The 21,240-nt window shown below is 41.8% G+C and overlaps 5 protein-coding genes across 11 annotated transcripts; 3 read left to right on the top strand and 2 right to left on the bottom strand.

Annotated features, from left to right (window-relative positions):
• Positions 1 to 153: 153 nt before the first annotated feature.
• On the top strand, positions 154 to 7,469 carry LOC143361826 (uncharacterized). 5 transcript variants are annotated; one of them, XR_013083532.1, is made up of 7 exons: positions 156 to 699; positions 787 to 1,124; positions 1,209 to 1,349; positions 1,433 to 1,492; positions 1,794 to 1,858; positions 3,381 to 4,714; positions 5,069 to 5,207. XR_013083532.1 is itself a non-coding variant. In XM_076801519.1 (6 exons), exons 2-6 carry the CDS (start codon positions 792 to 794, stop codon positions 3,264 to 3,266), a joined length of 1,611 nt encoding a protein of 536 aa, XP_076657634.1. In that variant the 5' UTR covers positions 154 to 699; positions 787 to 791; the 3' UTR covers positions 3,267 to 3,400. The 5 variants fall into 5 exon arrangements, 4 of the variants coding, with proteins under 4 accessions (XP_076657634.1, XP_076657632.1, XP_076657635.1 ...); XM_076801519.1 differs by lacking the exon at positions 5,069 to 5,207 and having other exon boundaries at positions 154 to 699; positions 2,255 to 3,400; XM_076801517.1 differs by having other exon boundaries at positions 3,381 to 5,161.
• A 47-nt stretch (positions 7,470 to 7,516) lies between these two features.
• On the bottom strand, positions 7,517 to 10,440 carry LOC143361828 (uncharacterized). The gene is made up of 6 exons (XM_076801521.1): positions 10,154 to 10,440; positions 9,568 to 9,717; positions 9,278 to 9,475; positions 8,592 to 8,729; positions 8,165 to 8,509; positions 7,517 to 8,097 (listed from the first exon to the last, which is right to left on the bottom strand). Exons 1-6 carry the CDS (start codon positions 10,295 to 10,297, stop codon positions 8,038 to 8,040), a joined length of 1,035 nt encoding a protein of 344 aa, XP_076657636.1. The 5' UTR covers positions 10,298 to 10,440; the 3' UTR covers positions 7,517 to 8,037.
• A 1,111-nt stretch (positions 10,441 to 11,551) lies between these two features.
• LOC143361293 (uncharacterized) lies at positions 11,552 to 13,850 on the top strand. 2 transcript variants are annotated; one of them, XM_076800569.1, is made up of 8 exons: positions 11,552 to 11,892; positions 11,959 to 12,304; positions 12,444 to 12,580; positions 12,654 to 12,875; positions 12,934 to 13,115; positions 13,186 to 13,375; positions 13,443 to 13,524; positions 13,643 to 13,850. In XM_076800569.1, the coding sequence occupies exons 2-8, from the start codon at positions 12,027 to 12,029 to the stop codon at positions 13,842 to 13,844; spliced, it is 1,293 nt and encodes a 430-aa protein (XP_076656684.1). In that variant the 5' UTR covers positions 11,552 to 11,892; positions 11,959 to 12,026; the 3' UTR covers positions 13,845 to 13,850. The 2 variants fall into 2 exon arrangements, with proteins under 2 accessions (XP_076656684.1, XP_076656683.1); XM_076800568.1 differs by having other exon boundaries at positions 11,553 to 12,304.
• A 328-nt stretch (positions 13,851 to 14,178) lies between these two features.
• Positions 14,179 to 15,179, bottom strand: Saysd1 (SAYSVFN motif domain containing 1). Of its 2 annotated transcripts, none has more exons than XM_076800572.1 (2): positions 14,806 to 15,179; positions 14,179 to 14,539 (listed from the first exon to the last, which is right to left on the bottom strand). In XM_076800572.1, the coding sequence occupies exons 1-2, from the start codon at positions 14,968 to 14,970 to the stop codon at positions 14,183 to 14,185; spliced, it is 522 nt and encodes a 173-aa protein (XP_076656687.1). In that variant the 5' UTR covers positions 14,971 to 15,179; the 3' UTR covers positions 14,179 to 14,182. The 2 variants fall into 2 exon arrangements, with proteins under 2 accessions (XP_076656687.1, XP_076656686.1); XM_076800571.1 differs by having other exon boundaries at positions 14,179 to 14,584; positions 14,806 to 15,171.
• A 199-nt stretch (positions 15,180 to 15,378) lies between these two features.
• LOC143361294 (ADP/ATP translocase 4) lies at positions 15,379 to 20,323 on the top strand. The gene is made up of 5 exons (XM_076800570.1): positions 15,379 to 15,905; positions 16,922 to 17,181; positions 19,205 to 19,421; positions 19,762 to 19,904; positions 19,975 to 20,323. The coding sequence occupies exons 1-5, from the start codon at positions 15,525 to 15,527 to the stop codon at positions 20,018 to 20,020; spliced, it is 1,047 nt and encodes a 348-aa protein (XP_076656685.1). The 5' UTR covers positions 15,379 to 15,524; the 3' UTR covers positions 20,021 to 20,323.
• The last annotated feature ends 917 nt before the right edge of the window (positions 20,324 to 21,240 follow it).

Below are 21,240 nucleotides of genomic sequence, written 5' to 3'. Positions count from 1 at the left end.
AGAACCCACGCCATCTTTTAGGATGAAACAGAACCTTTACCACGTAGAGTTACAGACCAGGTAAAGGCAGGTAAAGGAGTAGAGTCTACCCCTGTAGTAGACCAGAGAGGATACTCTAGGGACTTTATTGTAATTTCAGCACGTGTCGTTGCAATCGCGAAGGCAGATCTATGTAGTTTCATTCTCTTCGAGTAGCAGACATTGGCGTCACCGATGATTCGTAAGCCTCAAGAGACTTTAAGAGATTATAAAGTATAACATTTAACCGAAATTCGTTTAAACATAAATGAAGAACGTTCGTTGTGCACACACAACGATACCTCGTTCCCTGTTTGTTTCGTTATATAACAGAGATAGACAACGCGAAAATGATATCGATACGGCTTAACATTTGTAAATATTTATGACAACTGTCGAGCACCGCAAAAGTTCGGGAGTCAATTTGCTCTGGGTCGGAATGATTCGTGAGAAAACAGGCGCGAAAATGGCGATTCGTGTCTCGAAGAAGTACCATATCGAATGATCGAAATTCAAAGTGAACCAATGTGTTCTGCAACGTTCGGACGGAAATGAGGTGCTGACAAGAAAGCAATGTAATTGAAGTGTTCCGACAGGTGTACGCACGCAAGTGTCGAATTTATTTCGTTTGTATCTGTACCAAGAAAAGATTTGTTTCGGTATCTGGTATCATTTTTTTCGGTGAGTCCGATTCTACAACTACTTAACGAACTCGTCGAGTATTTTCTAATCGAACTTTAACAACAACAATTACAATACACTTTGCAGAAACAATGGAATCTGAAAGCACTGTCATGCTAGAATCATGCGGAGAGGATTCAATTTTAATGCAAACTATGAAGAACATGGTCACAGAGAATGTGCGTGCGGAGTTGGAAAGTGAGGAAGACGGATTTTTTGTTGTGACCGATGTGGAAGACGCACAACAGAATGTAATAGAAGTGTGCAATGAAGAGTCGGCTATAACTGAGAACGAGGAACGAGTATCATGGTTGAATTTGTGCAGAGTCTGTGCCAACACCAATGATCATTTGATTCCGATATTCGAAGGAGAAGGTTTGCAGCACGACCTGTGTAGTAAAATACACAAATATTTACCTATACATGTGTGTGTCTCTCTAACCTCTTATAGCTTTAGACCAAATTATAATGTAAAGCATTGTTTCTAATCTGTTTATGTTCTGTTATAGATATCTGAAACAGATGTGCTTCCATTGCAGTTGTGTTATCACTGTGCTGCTACCTTGTTAGCATGGCACGAACTTTTAGAAGGATGTTTAACGGCAGAAAGGCGGTTGTTAGAGATGCAAGAAACTCTGCAGGAGAAGCAGGTATACGCACGGAAAGAAATCTTGCTGTTTAAAATATTTCTAATAGAAATAATTTGTCTTCTATGTTTCCAATAATTTTACAGTGCTCGGAAGGCCTAGAAGTATCGGTAGACACTACTATGTCTAACATAGCAGAATCTTTGGTAGGTGGAATAACAATATTTCATGTTGATATTAGTAGATCGTTGGGTATGAAATGTTCGATTTTAGAATACCACAGATGTTATAATGATGGGTTAAGGTCATACTACCAATTTTTATTCAGACATCCAATTTGACGCAAAGACGCAATACGTAGAATTAGAATGATTATGTTTGTTTAACGTTACTGTTAAAAATCGGACATTTCACATGCAATAACCTAACGTTTCGTGCGGAATTGTGCCGTTATTTCAATGAAGAACACCATTTGCCGCAATAGCGTAATAATGCTTTTGATTGTAGCATCAAGAGCAGGAAACTGTAAAGGACGAAGATTGTGGGGAAGTGGCTGATAATGATATTAACAGGTAATAACTCTTTTTATTTAACGAAAACACAGAAAACTGATAATATACATTGGAACCTAAAATACGAGCAACCGAACGTGCAGAAAATATGCCGTACGTCCTACGTGAATCGATCGAAAAACCGATAGACGTACAAACTGTTTCCGCGGCTAATCGTAACACAATAGAAGCACCGCTTTCGAGAGCCAAACACTTTACACATTGATTGTCCATATTCGAAATATGGACGATTATACCTGTTCGAAATGCAAAATATGGAACAAGACAAAGACAAAAATAACAAAAAAAAAAAAGCGGAACTCTGTATGATGGGTTGAAACGAGAACAATGTTCTGCACTGTTGTCACACCACACAACAGATGCAAAGTCTGGAGTCAAGTTCTGACTGTTTTGCAGGTCCAGTAGTATGCGGACACCATTTAAGGTGTTCTTAGACATGCAGAATGTATTTCGGAAGACAAACAGAATAAAATACCAACTGCGAGAAAGAAAGCCTGCGGACAGCGGGGATTGCGATTCGGTGTGGATCAGCGTCGTGAACTCGCCGCTCGATCAGTCTGCGATCACTGAGCAACTGCAAAATAACGATGCCGACACGAAGGAAGAGGCTGTATCCCGGCTGTACGACACGAACGGTTTAGAGAAACTGAGTTCGGAAGACGAGGGCAAACTGATCGGCGCTCAGAATGAGAGGAACGCCGAGAAAAGGATTAGGGGAAAGTGGTGCAAGCTATGCGACGTTCGAAACACCGGAGGAGCTTGCGAGCATGCGAAACAGAGAGCCACCGTCGAGGTTCAGGAGTCGTATCAATGCGTCGAGTGCAGCAAATGCTTTAAACTGAAGGATTCGTATCTGAGGCACATGAGGATCCATAGGGACGAGAGACCGTTCACTTGCCACGTATGCGGAAAACAATTTCGCGACTCGGGTGGCCTGTCCAGGCACCTGAAGGACGTGCACGCGAAACTGAAAAACTTCACCTGCGACATCTGCGGGAAATCGTTCGCCTCGAAGGCCACCAGGGATGATCATCGCAGAACGCACACAGGAGAAAGACCGTACATCTGCGACTCCTGCGGAAAAACCTTCAAGTCGAAGGCCTCCCTTTACATTCACAGTAAACTGCACACGAACGAATTTCCGCATCCGTGTTCCTATTGCAACAAAAAGTTCCGTCGCAGGCAGGAGATGCTGACCCACGTGACCACTCACACCGGCGAGAAGAACTACGGTTGCGACGTCTGTTCGAAACGGTTCCGGGTGAAATCAGAACTCGTTAGGCACAAGCTGATCCACTCCGAAAACAAGCCGTTCGTTTGCGTGAAATGCGGCCTCACTTTCCGACAGAAACGATATCTGAACAATCACGTTAAAAGCAGACACGTTGAAACACTGCGAGCATGCTAAACAAAAAAAAAAAAATACAAAATTCGTCTTAAAATATCATCCTACACAGATATAGACCACAATCGCGTCGAGCCGTCGAAACAATCAAATCTGGTACATGTATTATTTTTCCAGGTTTGGTCTACCTCGGAAGAAATCCCTCGCGGCATACTGCTCGTGGCATATGACAGCGACGCGCTCGAATAATATTATTCAGACCAATAACAAATGTACAGCTCCGCAGAAACTCGTCGAGGCTGGACTCGCGACGAGGCGAACTTGCAAAGAAGAGGAGAGCACGGACTCGTCCGGCGATTCCGATAGCTCGGACATGCCTGATGCGACACCCATGCTTCCTTCCAAAGACGTAGAACGTCCGCGGGACAACGGTCCTCAGAGGTGCGCGACATGTCAGAGAAGCTTTAAAAGACGGTGTCACCTGGCCCGACACGCGGCCAAATGTTCAAACAGCGTGGACAGTATTGAAGGTCGCGAAAGTATATCAAAGGACTCGGACAAGAACGAGACCGAGACTGAGGCCGAGATCAACGACGAAAGGGAAAACTGGACACTGTACAAGAAGTGCAAGAGGAAGCGTCACGAGACGCACCCGTGCATGTACTGCGACTACGTCTCCAAGAAGAAGAAGCTGCTGGAGGTGCACTTGAAGGAGTCGCATTCGGAATTCGTCAGCGAGAAAAATCGGAAACTGAGATGCGCTGACAGAGAGCTGGTGACCCGTGCCAGGATGGAGGTCGACGGCAGAGTGTACTACCATTGCGACCAATGCGGGAAAAATCTGTACTCGCCGTACACGTTCTTCTGGCACGTGCGAATACACACTGGCGAACGGTCCTACACGTGCCACCTGTGCGGCAAACAGTTCCGCGTGAACCAGGGCCTGGCAAGACACCTCAAGGACACCCACGCCGGAATAAAGAACTTCCCCTGCGACATCTGCGGCCGGATGTTCACCACGAAACGCAACGCGGAGGACCACAGACGCATACATACCGGTGAACGGCCGTACGTCTGCAACGTCTGCGGAAAATCGTTCAAACAGAAGGCCTCGCTGTTCGTGCACAATCGAACGCACACCGACGTGTTTCCGTTCAAGTGCAACTACTGCGGTCAAAGCTTCCGCACGAGGCCACCGCTCGCGGTTCACATAACGAAACACACCGGCGAGAAACCGCACGCGTGCGACATTTGCGGCCGACGTTTCCGCATCAAGTACGAGCTGAAGCGACACCGGCTGATACACTTCGACGAGAAACCGTGGCAGTGCAACGAGTGCGACCTCTCGTTCCGACAGAAACGATACTTGGTTAATCATAAGAAGATCAATCACGGCTCGAGCTGATTCGCCGGGACCGTCGGGCAGAGTTGGGCAATATTTGCTGCAATTGAAGCATTTTATCGCACTGAACAACGCGCCGAGTTGGCATGTTCCGATGACCAGTAGACGAGTCTTGTACATTTTGATGCGCTAAGCACAGTTGTTGAGAAAGGGCATAGCTGGATGGGATGATTTGACCACCTTATCTGGCTATACCCTTTAATTTGGAAAAAAGCCAGGTTTTCAACTTGAAGTTTCTCTGCTCTAGTAAGTAGATGTATCAATCGTCAACTGGTTCAATGATTATGGGATATTCTAGTCCAAACGAGCGTATTTTGCTATTGTAATATACGCCTAACGTGTTGACAAGTATCTATATTGTTTTATTATTAGAATTGAAAGATCGAATAATCGCTGAAATTGGAAATTTGAATCGATTAATGCCCAACTCTGCCGTCGAGTAACAGGGACAATTTATTTTCAGGTGTAGAGATCGACCGCGAGCGGTTTCGAACGCTGATTCGGTGGGTCGCACCGGTCAACCAAAAAAGACTGCTCGATCGGGTCGAAAGAGACGCATGGTGGAGGAGTGCGAGGAGCTGGAACGCTCGAAAATTAGGAAGAACAACGGGGTGACCTGTTACAGATGCGACGATTGTGGGAAAATGTTGTCCACGGCGTACAACTTGATGACCCATCGAAATACTCATACCGGGAAGAGACCGTACGCGTGTCAGGTCTGCGAGAAAAGCTTCTGCTCGGCGTCCGGTTTGAACAGACACACGCGCGACGTCCACGATGGAATCAAGCGATTCGCCTGCGACATATGCGGCCGTTGCCTGGCCTCGAAAGTATCGCGAGACGAGCACAGACGCACCCACACCGGGGAAAGACCGCACGTTTGCGAGACCTGCGGGAAATCGTTCAAACAGAAGGCATCTCTGCACGTTCACAGACTGTTCCATTCGAAACTGCCCCGACACCGATGCCCCTCGTGCGACCGTTGCTTTCCGCGAAAGCAGGAATTAGATAAGCACGTTCAAGGCCGCCACGGTCGGATCGACCAAAGGCCGTACGGCTGCGAGGTCTGCGACGAACGGTTCTTAAGCAACAGCTGCCTGAGCCGTCATAAACGGGTCCACGAGGGTCGCGGGAAGCCGTACGTTTGTCCCGTATGCGACGCGAGATTCGGCCAGGAGCGTTACCTGAAGAGCCACGCGAGGAACTACCATCGGCCCCCATCGGTTTCGCTGGAATGATGTCGGACTATGTTTGTTTTGCAGGTGGAAGAACCAGCCCGAAGACCGTACACGGTTACCGACCGTCGATAACGAAACAAACGCCGAGGAGGTAGAGTATGTCCAGTGCACGCAGTGCGACGTCGTCTTCGTCAACTTGAAATACTTCGTAGAGCACATGAACACCGTGCACCAGACCGAGGTGCATTACTGCCAGTATTGCAAGCTGATGTACCACGGTCAGGACAAAGACTTCAACGAGCACATGTTGATGCACGGCGACTGCGAGGAATCGCCTAACGTCCTAACCGAAGACGAACCGTCGGAGCCGAGGGATCCATTGAAAATCGAGATCTCGCGCGACCTTGAACCCGTCGAGGCCTGCTTCACCTGTAACCTGTGCGACAGGAGCTTCGCGAAGAAGTCCGAGCTGAAGAAGCACATAAACAGACATTCCGATGCGAACCGGATCCAGAACCCGGACGAGACCGAGCTGGTGAACAGCGCGAAGATGATGATCAACGACCGCGTCACCTACAAGTGCCATACATGCGGCAAAGCGATATTCACGAAACGGGGCTTTCTGCGACACATACGCGTGCACTCCGACAAACGACCTTGCAGATGCGACCAATGCGGAAAGTCGTATCGGATCGAGCAAGACCTGGCAAGACACGTCAGGGACGTTCACGAGGGCCTGAAGAAGTACGCTTGCGACATCTGCGGCCGCGCGTTCGCCAACAAAGGGGCCAAGGACGATCATCGAAGGATCCACACCGGTGAACGACCGTACGCCTGCGAACACTGTCCGAAAATGTTCCGTACCCTGAACTCCATCTACATTCACAATCGCGTGCACACCGACTATAAGCCGCATAAATGCTCCTACTGCGGCAAACACTTCAGGAGCAAACAGAGGTTGACGCATCACGAGACAACGCACACGGGGATCAAAGCATTCGCCTGCGAGATATGCGGGAAAACGTTCTCCGTTAAAGGCGAGGTCGTCAGACACCGTGCGATACACAACGAGGAGAAACCGTTCGACTGCAAGTGCGGCATGAAATTCGGACAGAAACGATACCTGAGGAACCATATAAAGCAGCATCACAAAGAGGCGTCCTCTTGGCTACTCGAGGAACTCTTAGGAAATAATTGAAGCGCGGGTCGTTGAACGTTACGCGGGATTATTCAACTGAAACGATATTATTTCAAATCGTGGTAATTGGCGACAACGGCGAGATGGTAGTGTAGATTATTGGCTGCGTGAATAAATGTTTCGAAACAAAAGTTACAAAGTGGGTAACCAATTTAGGAAACTGGGGATAATCATATCTTGTCAAAAATGAAGAATAATGAAAAGCAAATTATATTGCATCAAATGATCCTCTCGACTTTATGCAACTTTTGTATGAAACGCTTTTTCATGCAGGCAATAATGTAATTTTAAACTGTCAAGCTAAAAGACTCACTTTGTAAATTATAGAATCGGATTTCCTCTTTTTTTTTTGTACAATATAGGGAGTCCTAGATCTCCCGTCCGCCGTTATTAAAATAGAGGGAAGAGGTTTTCTAGTAAATCTAAAAATTATGAAAAGTATTCATTTCCAGAATTTCCACAAAAGTCCCCCCTCTCTATTTGAATAGGGTTAGACGGATTTTCTTGAACACCCTGTATATGAAATAAAGTGTACAGTGGGATAAATGCATTTTATTTGTTATACAATTTTTGTATAATGAATATTGTTCGAAATAATTATACATCGAAAATTACTGGAATTGCGTAGTATCAGTGTTGTTGCTTTATACAACCTAGACCTTGTTCTACCCAAAAAATGTGATATTTACCTTGAGTTTTTTGAACGACAGAATATGTAACAGATGTACATAGTTTGAATAAAAACATATTGAGCAAGTCTCATACCAAATTATTGTAATTTAAATATTACAATAATTCATAGTTACAAAGAATGATTTTGTCTTATTTTTCCAGTCGAAAAGTTAAGCATACAAAAAAATTGTCATTGTTAATAGAACACTTATTATTGAATATCGTCAACAATGAAAATCATATTTAAATACGATATATAAAACTAATATCGAAATAATATGGCAATACATAAAATGGTAAGGCACTGTTCTAGACATATATATCAGTATATATAGTAACAATATATGTCATAATACCATCTGGTTTTTGTTTCTTCTGCTCTTCTTAACATGCTTCTTTCTTCATACAGTACAACACCAATTCCTTGAGCTTCTGTGTCAACATCTGTCAAATGGGTTGTATTATTACTTTGAATTTTTTTTTTTTTCAAGCGTAAAATGACATCACTTACCCCTTCTGCGAGATGCGAGATGTATTTATATTGTTGGAAATTGTTAATTTTACTAATGCGTAAACTACTCATATCAATACTTTCCAATAAAGTATCAAAGTTCTCCAGAGACATCCTTTGGAGATTTCTAACCAGTTGTGAAATATTCGTATACTCTTTCAAGGGATTCTTAACAGAGGAAACTCTCTGTTGTAGTTGGAATTTATTTTTCTTACGAATAGACTCTAGTCTTTTTCGTTCAGCTAATTTGAATGCTCTTTTTTGCGCTTTAGAACCTCCTGATATGCAACGTATTATATCCTTTGTCTCAGTACTTTTCCAAGGATCGTACGTTTCTACATCTTCCTAAATATTAAACAATATTACTGATACACATATTATTGACCTACATATTTGATACAATGAAATATTAAAGCATCTTCCAAACCTCCTCCCAATCTTTCATTATGCCCACTTTTAAGTCCCTCGTTGCTTCTAGAGGTACTATGCCCACATTTCTCTGCGGTTCTAAATTATGTAAAAAACTTTTTACATTTCCATTACTTCTGCAATCGTCAACATGACTCTAAAATTTTTATTTTTCTTAATTTTCACATCTAGCATTTTCACTTCAATGTATTCTATATCGTGTAAACCAGCCAGTGAATGACAAGTATAAAAGTTAAGCATAAAATTTAATGATATTGATGATCCTGAACCTAAGTAGGTCTAGAGACCTCCTGTTTGTATTTTATTTTTCGGTAAATTAATTTAGAAAGTAGAAAATAGTAGAAAACGATGTACATTTCAGAACTTATCCCTGTCATTGAACAATGCAAGACTATATATTTATTTATAACAACAAAACAACTGCTGAAATTGCAATGTGAAACATTTTCCTTGACATTCTTATAAAACTGTAATTCTTAAAAAATTCGTTGGTATGTTGTCAACTGCTGGTTGGTTTACGCTAATTACAGTGAGAAACAGCATTTGGAAATTCAAATTTTCCACAATATGGAAAATCCCGTATTTCTATCTAAGAACTAATACATCCAGACAAAATAATATTATATTTTCATACAAGAAACGGTCGGTCCGATCAAACTAGCCTAAATCAATAATTTTCAATACCTTAAAAGTTTCTTCCTCAATAACATGGAACGCATTGAAGGGGCAGGATACTTTTGAATTAAATGTTGACGAATTGTTGTTCCGCTTGCAACGTGTAAGATGATACGGCAATTTGCTTTGTTTAACTCGATGCGTTCCATCGTAAGGACACGAAACTATTGGATTCATCGTCGCGATGGTTATGCGATCTAAATTAATCTGTAAACGATACGATAAGATCACGATTAGTTTGCGGAACATTAATACTCGTAGAATTAAAGCAAACAATAATTAATCACCTAAATATGTACCTTTGTTGAACTGTGAACGTCCAGGAAGAACTGCGTGTCGCTGCTTCCGATCTTGTATGTGCTATTTATCGATGAAGGACAATTTTTCACGAGCGATTTGTATAAGCCCTCCGGTAGAGGGATCCTTAATTTTTGAGAAAAAAAGTCTGGCTGTAATAAAAATATTGCAATCCTTTTGTGATCATTTTTTTTTTGAATTTATGTATGCACAGGATCGCATTAGAAAAATAATACTACGATGAACTATATAATATGTCTAAAGGAAAAAATAAAGATATTTCGGAATGTATTTTTATGGCGCGCCACGAGCACCGTAAACAGACGTTCGGAGGAGGAAACCGTTCATTTAGAAATTTATTTTTGCTTCATCCATGAGCTTTGTTCTGTTCCGAGAGCTGTATCGGTAATTCATTTCGTTGCTTCGCGACCGTTTGTTTCCACTATTCGCTCTAATAATAAAGAGTCTGCGAATAGCCTATATAGAATTTCTGTTCCCGTACAATAGAAATATTCACATTTGAAACGGATCAGGTTGCCATGATTTTATACAACGCGACTCTACGATGAAACATTAAAAACTACATACATGTAAAATGACACGCGACAGTCTGTGAATGCAGGCTTCTATTCGAATGCTTTTTCTTCTTAGGTTTTCTTCTTCGACGAGAAACACGAGTATGTCGGGTCTGGATAAGTGGTTTTCGCGTATTTCGAGATCGAAACAGCACATCTGTAGCCGAGACAACCTTGCACGTGCACGTAACACATCGAAAACTATTTATAAGCGAAACATCGTCACCGTATTATTGACCAAAATAAGTTGCTTGAAGTTGACGCAGCCGTTACGATTTAAAATATCGTTTATGCGACAGTCAGCTTTTATTCTCTTATCGAATTACCTTGCAGATGCTAACGAGATGACGCGACTTGCAACCACCTGCACCAACCACTGCAATGTATCAACTTTATCAGACGGTTTTAGTTCCAGTTGATCCAGAATTAATTAACTTTCTGAGGCAGTTCATACAACAATTGGAATTTTTCTAGAGAAAAAATTAATCTAAAGGACCAAAATGGCTATTTTCGAAAAGAAGGGACAGATCGGTGAAATAAAGAGGACTGTCCTCTTAAATAAAGAACATATGGTTGCCGTAACTATACACAATTTCGTCTGACGCTCTAAATACGCATCAATAGAAAATAAAATAATTTGTGTTGCTTCAAAATCAATGTACAGGGTGTCAAAAAATTATATGTCACGGCCACCATAGCGTGATTCTACACCTACGATTTGGTGGAAATTGACATAAAAAAACTCCCCGCAAATTGACCTTGACCTTGAAAATCAAGGTAAAAAAAACAAAAATTTTTTTTGATCGTGTTCTACTGGTCATAAGGATCAACTTTGTGAAAGAAACCATGGGTCGCATCTCAACCGTTCTCGTAAAAAATGATGTTGCATTTCTTATCATTTTTGCAGCTTCTCTATTTGTAAATTTTTTACATTCAGCGCCAATATATAAGTAAATAGCGTACTATCATACAGCGGGTACCATCAGTAAGCTATCTCGTTGGGTATGAAATTATCATAATCATGATACTCCTATTTCCCTAACTACAGAATGAAAGAAAGAAGTTGCAAAAATTGTAAGAAATGCAACATCATTTTTTAAGAGAACGGTTGAGATGCGACCCATGGTTTCTTTCACGAAGTTGATCGTTATGACCAGTAGAACACGATTAAACAAAACAAAATTTTTGTTTTTTTATCTTGATTGTCAAGGTCAACTTTGCGGGGAGTTTTTTATGTCAATTTCCACCAAATCGTAGGTGTAGAATCACGCTAATGGTGGCCGTGACATATAATTTTTTGACAGCCTGTACAATGGTTGCTATTACAGATATGTACGTATATTAGTTCATGATTGGAGGTTGAAAATAATCTTCGGCGTACGAGACCGAGGACATTTTTGGGATGCCGTTCGAAGGGCCGTCTGCAGGAAAACTATTCGGACGAAAAATCGAATTTTTGATTTTGCTTCTCCATTAACATGTCCGATACGCTGAGCATTGGCAGGGTGGAGGACGGCCGACGGAAACGAGACCGACTAATATATCAGTCTGGTCCCACGCAGTTGTCGAGCAAGTAGCTGACCGAAGACAACTCGAGGAACAGTCATGGGAGTTTTCGTCCGAGAAGTCGGGTGTTTGCCGAAAGTATTCCGTCCTAGTGCACGACAATAAGACTCCACGTGTCGTTCGTGACACCGTGCCAGAATCTCTGTACCGTGCTAATAATCAATTGAACCCAGTGTTTCGAAACCGGTTAGTGCTCCCGGATCCATCTGTTCGATCATAGTTGACGGTCCACGTAATTTCTACTTTTTCAAGGACCGTCGAGAATTGGCGACTCGGAACGAAATGGTCAACTGAGTCGATTTGAAGTTACTGTGTCGATCATGCAGCGGGTCCTCAGCTTTCAAATGGCTCGCGGACTCAACGAGTCCAGCGAGTTCGTGACGAAACGTATGTGCTTCTCGTTCCTCTTCTCCGTCGGCTTTCTGTGTCTTTTGTGCGGCTTTCTGCTCGGCCGTTTCTCCATGCAGAGAGCCCTCGAATTTCGCGCCGAAAAGAAACGCATCGAGTTAGCAGGAAACGGTCTGAACAGTAACGAGAATCTTCAGCGTTTCATGCTCGACCGGCTGGAAAAGGCACCCCTCGATGCCGATTTCGAAGTGTACGTACCATCGCCTCGAAACCAAATTCATGAAAATATATCCATTTTTCAGGCGTTTACATGGGATCAGAGTTGGTAATGGTCCGACTCTGATTCGAGCATCAGGAATTCCGTTCAATTGTTTTGATTTTGAAAACAGGAGCTGGAAATCGTTCGGTTTGGCGCAGGACCGTGTGCGCCGGGCTAATCAGATCCTATCGAATTTCTCGCTCGTTGACAGAGTCGTCGAGTATCAATCGTACGTCGTAGCCTCCGTTCGGGGGTCCAGAGAACCTGGTGATTGACTGTCTCTACACTTTGGTAGTTAATCGCCTGAAGGATAATGTCTCATTTCGCGTTCGATGTTCAGACAGGTATGTGGTTCTGTCTGCGAGCGACCAAGGTGTAGGCGTTGCTTTGAAACTGGCGAAAATTTTTAATGATGTTCAGTGGCAACATGGCTGGAAACCACGCAGATCGATTATCTTTTGCCTATTCTTTGGGCCTGCGGACCCATGTCCCGAGACTCTATTCAGTTCCACAAAGCACAGAGTTCTCGCTTACGTTGTAATTCACCGTCAAGGGCTACAAGGTTTGGTAACGTTGTCGTCACGCGACAAGAGCGACACAGTAATTACGATTGATTGTAGGTAGAGGTCCCTTGATCGTGTCGGGGTCGGACGTAGTGCAATCTGTTGTCTTAAACGCCGCCAAATTTGTGAGGGATTTCTACTCGTACAAGAATCAATTTGTAACTGTGGATAGTATGTATTACAACTCCACGATTTCCCGCTTAGCTATAGACGTACCTCATGCAGTATTATCATTTGTGGTATGTAACACCAGCAAGTAGCGATGTTATTGCAGTGGATAATTTTTATATTATTTCTGTGTGACAATAGAACAGTGATTTAACGTTCAACGATGGTGATGAAGACAAGTCGCGTAAAGTAATGTTAGAACAAATTCTTAGCCTATCTATATGGAGATTATCCGAGTGTTTAATCATGAAATGGGATCCAAGTTACTTCAATGAAACCATCTCCACAGCATTGAAGCCTATAAATAGTACTGAATTTTTAGAAATCAAAGGTATTGGGATATTTAGAGAACATAGGTTTAAGACGAATCTTCAATAAAATTGTATACTTCATTTTAGAAAAAATACAGGAAACTTCGGTCAAATTGTTAAATAATATCGATACTTTAAATGGAAGGATCGACACAGTTGATAACACCAAGTACGTAACTCTTAAGAGTTTATATACTACAGTTTAGTTTAGTTTAGTCATTACAGTTTCTTAAAAATATTAACACTGCAGAAGCACGACGAATTTGTTCTCTCTTTTTATGTTCCAGTACACTCGATACCAGAATATTAAATGATTTGATGATGGACTTTGAAAGAGCTCTTCTCTGCCCTGATACAAAGTCTCAGTCCAAAACCAGTTGGGCAGAGTTTCTTAGTCTAAATCACAATTCTTACAATATAAGCTTAACATATCTTAAGGAGATGGTGAAGTGTTATGAAGCTGCAGTACAGCTATTACAAAATAGATAATTACAGTGCAAAAGTAAATGGAATCTAGGTATAAAATTCTTCTTTATAAGTGACCGTGGCAATTTTGGATTACCACGAAAATCTGTGGCACACAGATATATCATTTTTAACACCTTCCCCATATGCTTACCTTAATTTTACATTTTAGGAGTTTTTAGTTTTCATTCGTACATTACTATAAATTGCATGGACTTACATTTACAGGTATACGAGAAGGTATAACACATGTATTAAGTCATCCCGTAAGTGGTGTCGTTTCTTACTGCACTTTGCATAATAAACATGGAAATTTTCCATTTAAAGGCATCAAAGAACATGACTTATGGAATGTCTTAATATTACACCGTCTGTGATACGTAACCTCCTATACCATATCGTATTTCTCTCTCAAACTGTGAAGCATCAAGGGTTCCCTCGATCGGTTTACATTGTGGATTGAAAACCGAGTACGGGCTGAGTTCGCCTGGCTTTCTTGGCCTCGAGCCAGTATTCACACAAATAAATATAAACGTGGACGCAATGAAATATATAGCTCCGAATTGAACTTCAATTGCAATTATGTATAAGACAGCCCACAGAAGGAAGCAAAGTAGGTACACCGCTTTTCTCAGTAACGTGGTCTGAGACTGTCTCTGAATTTCTGTTTCTGGGTCCACGTTGTCGTCCGAAGAGCTGCTTTCCACATCCTGAAGATCCTGTAAGCTTTCAATTCCTAGTCGTGCCAATCGTTTTGGTACATTCTATAATAAACGTATCATATTGTTAGCAATGTTTACGTCTTTCTTCAGAACATTTCTTAGAAACCGATACTACGTATAATCTTCCGTACAGACATTCACAGCTACGTGTACAAACGTACATAGGTTGTGTCCTACCTTTTTGTCCCTGGGATTGTGTATATACATATATAGTAGTATGTACAATTGAAGACGCGGTCCGGTACGAGCAAACATAACCTTACCTCGACGTTTTCCTGCGGCGGTGACAGGAGCGGATCTTCAGCGGTGGAGCTTTCGGTCCACGGTAATACAGTTTGTATAGCATTTTTAATAGTCTCCGTCATCTCGTTCCTGCGTCTCTGACGTCTATATGCGTCGAGCCTTTCCCTTATACTATTCTCGGTCATAACAGACGCGGGTGTTGACGTTGACTATCTGTCAATCAGGTCCAATCAACGCCCGACAAATTGAATCACTCTTGGTCGCGCTGCTGTTCTTATATACTTATGTATCCACATAACATGCTTGTACGTTGAATCGCTTATCGTACGTTCGCATCGCTCAATTCTTATGCAACTAGGGGTTCGATATCAAGTATCAATATGTATTTACTTGTGAATAGAAACTATAAAAACGCCGTTTCAAAGACTCGAGGATTGTTAACCAAACATTGCTTCCTAAGATTTACAAGTAGAAACAGTAAAAAATATAAATATAATGTGCTCCGACATTACCGACATTCATCGATAACTTTGTCGACAGCCACAAATTTGAATTGTCAGGGGGCGAGAGAGAGAGAGAGAGAGAGAGAGAGAGAGAGAGAGAGAGAGGGCGCGTGTTGCAGCATTAACCAAAAAGTCGTTTCGATTTTCTAGACTGTTAATTCGAATACTACAAATGAAGTATAGTTCGAAGAGGTATGAAATAACCGGAAAATGTCTTTGGGATTATCGCGCGAAGAATGCAGCCAAGAAAAAGTCGCGCGATCAATGACGATTTCGCGATCAATCCCGCATTGGACGGACAATGCGTTCAAATCAACGTGGCGGCCGATTTCGGTGTTTCCTTCTTTATCTCCGGAATGCTGTCGGTCATGTTCAAAACGCTAACCGCGCCGTTGGAGAGAATTAAACTAATTCTACAGACTCAGACTAGCAGCCCTCAGATAGGACCTTCGCAGAGGTCTGCCTATTCTGGGTTTTTCGATGCGGCGATTCGAATACCTCGGGAACAAGGTTTTTTGTCTTTGTGGCGCGGTAACACTCTGAATATGTGTCGGTACTTTCCGGCCCAGGCGATTAACTTTTCTTTCTTCGATTTGTACTACAAAGCTTACCAACGTGTACGTATATACATTCTACTAACGTTACCGAACATTTTAAGCATAACTTTTCATAGAAAAGATGCCGTTATTCTCTAATTTTGTTTCACGATAGTTAACCCACCGGGGATGACACGTCTGTACAGGGTGTCAAAAAATTATATGTCACGGCCACCATAGCGTGATTCTACACCTACGATTTGGTGGAAATTGACATAAAAAACTCCTCGCAAAATTGACATTGACAATCAAGGTCAAAAAACAAAAATTTTTTGTTTAATCGTGTTCTACTGGTCATAAGGATCAACTTTGTGAAAGAAACCATGGGTCGCATTCTCAACCGTTCTCTTAAAAAACGATGTTGCATTTCTTATAATTTTTGCAGCTTCTTTCTTTCATTCTGTAGTTAGGGAAATAGGAGTATCATGATTATGATAATTTCATACCCAACGAGATAGCTTACTGATGGTACCCGCTGTATGATAGTACGCTATTTACTTATATATTGGCGCTGGATGTAAAAAATTTACAAATAGAGAAGCTGCAAAAATTATAAGAAATGCAACATCATTTTTTAAGAGAACGGTCGAGATGCGGCCCATGGTTTCTTTCACAAAGTTGATCCTTATGACCAGTAGAACACGATTAAAAAAAATTGTTGCTTTTTTGATCTTGATTTTCAAGGTCAAGGTCAATTTTGCGGGGAGTTTTTTATGTCAATTTCCACCAAATCGTAGGTGTAGAATCACGCTATGGTGGCCGTGACATATAATTTTTTGACACCCTGTACACCGTACTAACGGCAAAGAGTATTTCTTAAGATATACTCTTACATATTGCCGTGTAGTTTCTGAAATTTCAACACGGCTATGACAATAATTAAAAGGTCTAGTGAATTATGGTATTTAATGTTAGCAACATCATAGAATTACATAGCAGTCGCACGTCGTCTCTGGAGGGTTAACCTCTAAAGATATCGTGTCGATCTTTATTAGTGAAAATAGACTTTGTCGTAAGTATAGAACAGTGTTGTATAGATAATAGAACCGAAGACGGCTTTGAAGCATAATCTGATATCGTTTCTGGCTGGTGGAAGCGTTGGCGTCACTTCCTGCGTGCTTCTGTATCCGTTGTCGTTCTGCATCACCCGAATATCGGTGGACATTGGTGACAATATGAAGGTGAAGAGGGAGTTTTCTAATTTCAAGGACTGCGCGTCGAAAATCTACAAAAACGATGGCTACAGGGGCTTTTATCAGGGAATACTCTGCTCGGCTACCGGGATGTTCGTGTACAGGTGGTTATTGTCCGCCATTTTGGTATTGCCGGTTCCACTTCCGGTTGTGGAGAGAACTGGCGCCTGAACAAAGAGATCCTAAGATCATTCAGATTTTAAGGGGAGAGACTCAAGTAAAAAATTTATTAAAAATAACATAATTTTTAGGAAGTTTTGCTAAGTTTTCCTTTGCGCAAAAACGAATTTTCCCGAATTTGTTGTAAGGTGTAGAAGCCACTTATAAACGTTTTCTTTTTGTTCATAATTTTAATAGGTCGGAAGTAACAAGGGTGTCCCAAAATTCGATCAACTCCTGAGACATTTTCCTCTGCAGTAATGTCCGCCTAGGCTTCGTTAAGGAGTTATTAACGAACAACATGGCGACTGCGCGCGATGGCGGCGAGAGTCCGGCTCGGCAGCAGAATCTACTGAGCGGAAGGGTTGGTGTTGCGCCGCGGTAATATAGTGAACAAGACCAGAAATGGATTTATAATAATTAGAACACGCTTTTTCAGCCATACATGCACTCGCTGAAAACTGAGGGACGTACGGTCTGGTCAACAAATTGTGGTGAATAATAGGCACACGACAACCTAAGGGACGTCCGGTCAAGTCAACGATCCTAATTTTCACTTTCACTTTTTTGTCGATAAATTGTAGGTTTATTTCACACAGATTCCGTGAAATTTTTCCACACTCACGATCACCGTTCACATTTGCCAACACACAATACCAATTGCAATGTCACTTGCATTGGAGCACAAATCACATCAATCGAATATTTTAAAAACACCAACTTATTATTTTCAACTTGCTAAAATAATTAAAGTAAGAATCCAATGTTTGTCTGGTATTACGCATGTCGAAAATTCACGCCATAACACGCTTACAAAAACGGCGGGACGGTCAGACGAAAAAAAAAAGGGCAAGAGAAGGACCGCTGTAAGGCCAGAATTTATGGCAACACATGTTTCGGTTTTCCTTAGTCCTACAGCGGCCCACCTCGTGCCCTTTTTTTCACCCGACCACCTCTCCGTTTTTGTAAGCGTGTTACGGCGTGAATTTTGGACATGCGTAATTCCCTTTCCTAAACTTTTCAAAAAAATCTTTCGTGAAATCAGTGTTGTTCGAATCGCGGTGGAGAGAACATCTCTGACGGCTTGTCAATTCAATGCTCGCGTTTCCTAATGCGTGTGTGTCTTAATAATCATATTTAAACTAATCGCTAGATTGCGAATTATTATGCAAAATAAAAGTTGTCTGCTGTTGCAATCAACAGGAGCCACATAGATATTGGATTTTTAGTTTAATCGTTTTAACAAGTTGGTGTTTTTAAATTATTTTTATCACTCTACTGTTGTAAAGCGTACCTACTCATTTTTACTACAAATGCATGAAAATTCGCAGTGATTCGCAAGTGATAGTGTTATCGTTATGATGTGTTGGCAAATGTGAACAGTGATCGTGAGTGTAGAAAAATTTCACGGTGTGAAATAAACCTACGATTAATTTATCGATAAAAAAGTGAAAGTGAAAGTGAAAGTGAAAGTATTTCTTTCAATCGCAACACCAACCCTTCCGCTCAGTGGATTCTGCTGCCGAGCCGGACTCTCCCCGTCGTCGCTCTGACTGGTCTGTGTTGTTCGTTAATAACTTTTTAACAAATCCGAGACGGCATTCTTGCATAGGAAAATCGCGCTTCAAATGACCTCGGGAACTACCCATTTCACAGAGTGGATCGAATTTTCGGACACCCTGTATATTGATGCTATTCAATTCTTCCAATCTTTACACTGCGTCAACTCGCAGCTATTCATTTTTGTCATAAATGCATAAATTCCGCAGTCTATTTATTATTACCACTTGATCTACCGTGAGGGTGTTAATAGGTTTCTCAAAGGTTCAAAATCTTCTTTTATACAATAATCTCCATGTTTCTACTATCAGAATACGTTTTTAAGGGTCAGGCATTGGGTCTCCCTCCTTAATGCGGATACGAGGGAGCAGCATAAACTGTTCATGAAATTAACCCTGATGAAACTAGATCCATTTATTTCGGAGCATACATGGTCGGCAAGCAGTGGTACTCGAACCAATACAAAGCTGATTTTCAAACTGTACCGGTGATGGTGTCCGTGTTCTTTGCTCATCTAGCAGGCACCACAGCGACCATTGTTTCCTATCCTTTCGACACGATATCCAGACAGAAAATGCTCCACAGTGGACATGGACCTGCCGGCTACGTGTCGTCGCGGAAATTGGTTGGTGAAGAGATTGAGAATAATATTCAAGAATATTTACGCATTTCATAGTTCTCACTGTTAAGGCTATCGGATGTTAGCGGTGTCCCAGAGGAATTGTTTTTCCAACGTTTTGCACGCGTTGCAGTTGGCTTCATCAGGGGGTCGAAGTTTTGGTGATACTGACGTGTTGAAGACACACCATTGAAGCCGGCTGCAATGCTCGCAGTACGTTGGAAAAATAATTCCGCTAGGTCAAGGCTTGTTTGACAGCGTTAACAGTCGGAACTGTCTAATGCCGGATACCGTGAAAGCATCAAATCTCTGTTTATGCGTTTCGTTTACATTGTATGCTCATCAGATTGCTAGGATCATGGAAAACGACGGCTTGATCGGTTTCTACAGGGGCATTTTCGCGAATCTGTTGGCTACAGTCTGCGGATCATTCATTCTAGTCTCGTACGACTTAGTGATCGCGCAGTACGAGAAGTTCAAAGCACAAAGGTACAACGAACTCGAGTTCACAGTATTCTCCCTTCTGGCGATTTCTCAACGTTGTGATATTTTTTTCAAGGATGTCACGGAAGTTTGAGAACTCGGAAAGTCCAGACGTGCGGTGAACTATAGTGGATGCGCTGAGATACCAGAGATAACGATAACGTTCTGCGAAAGATAATCTCACCTAGAGATCAATAAAGGGATTCTTAGGAATCGCACGATCGAGAAAGTCTCGTTCTTGTTGGCTAGCTATAATTAGATCGTGGATTTTATGCATTTATGAGAAACACGAATAGATAAAATAGAAAACTGTAGGGTGTAAAAGCATTAATTTATCATTTTCGACTTATCAAAATGATTAAAAGAAGAAATATAAAGATCCGCGGTCTAGTTGTAGTGACGTCAGCGAGGCGTATGTGCTCGAGGAATCATTAAATTTTTTCATTTTTTAAAAAACCACCGTCTTATACTCTATTCTTTTTTTTTTGGATCGAAATATCACTTTCCTAAGGAAACACTTTCACCGCCGGATTTAAGAGTCTTAAAATCGTTTAAAAAATAGTTTCATGCTCTTCGAAAGTAGTCTAATCGGCGAACTTCGTTTACTGGCTCGATTTTATGGTCGTCACACAAGAACGACGCTCATGACCGCCTCGCTGTGCGCGAAAGTGAATCCACGATCGGATCGCCACGGAATGGAAAGTTAATACGGGAATACGCGTCGTTTTTAAATAATCATTCCGTCGATCCACTCGTGAACTTGTTCGAGGAAATCTAATCTGACGCCTGACCCCGGTTGGCCTCTAACAATTCACCTTGAAATAGGAAGGACACCGAGGTTTCTCAGTGCCATCGATTCGCTTATGTTCCTAGTTGGTACTTGATCGTCTCTGTCGAGTGTATTAATCCGTCGTGCGGTACGTAAATAGTTTGAGACGTGTTATAACATATGGCTGTCGCGATACGTATAAATTCTAAACCGTTTATGCAGCGTTTAGTCGTGACTGCGAGCTCCGACAGGCGAGGCCTTCTTTTCAATAAACATATTTATATATTTCAAACCCGTCGGTTAACAGTTCTTACACTCCATAATGTTGTTTGGTGATCCTGTGGGTCTTTAGATTTTTCACAAGTTCCAAAATTGTCATAGCAATATTCATAATTATATTTCGATTTGTTCTTTAACATTGTAAGCAGAGAAATCAATGGTTCAGCATTTTAGAACAAATTAAACGTTCAATCTTGTGCATCGCATTTTTCTGTAAAATTATGAACGCTTATAACGTTCGTGTTACTCACACTTTTCACGATTATAATATTCTATTCGTTGCTCGACGACTAT

This window comes from Halictus rubicundus, chromosome 15 (assembly GCF_050948215.1).
Source record: "Halictus rubicundus isolate RS-2024b chromosome 15, iyHalRubi1_principal, whole genome shotgun sequence".
Classification (NCBI taxonomy): Eukaryota; Metazoa; Arthropoda; class Insecta; order Hymenoptera; family Halictidae; genus Halictus; species Halictus rubicundus.
The sequence above is the reverse complement of the archived record's forward strand: the minus strand, read 5'-3'. Positions and strand labels throughout refer to the sequence as shown.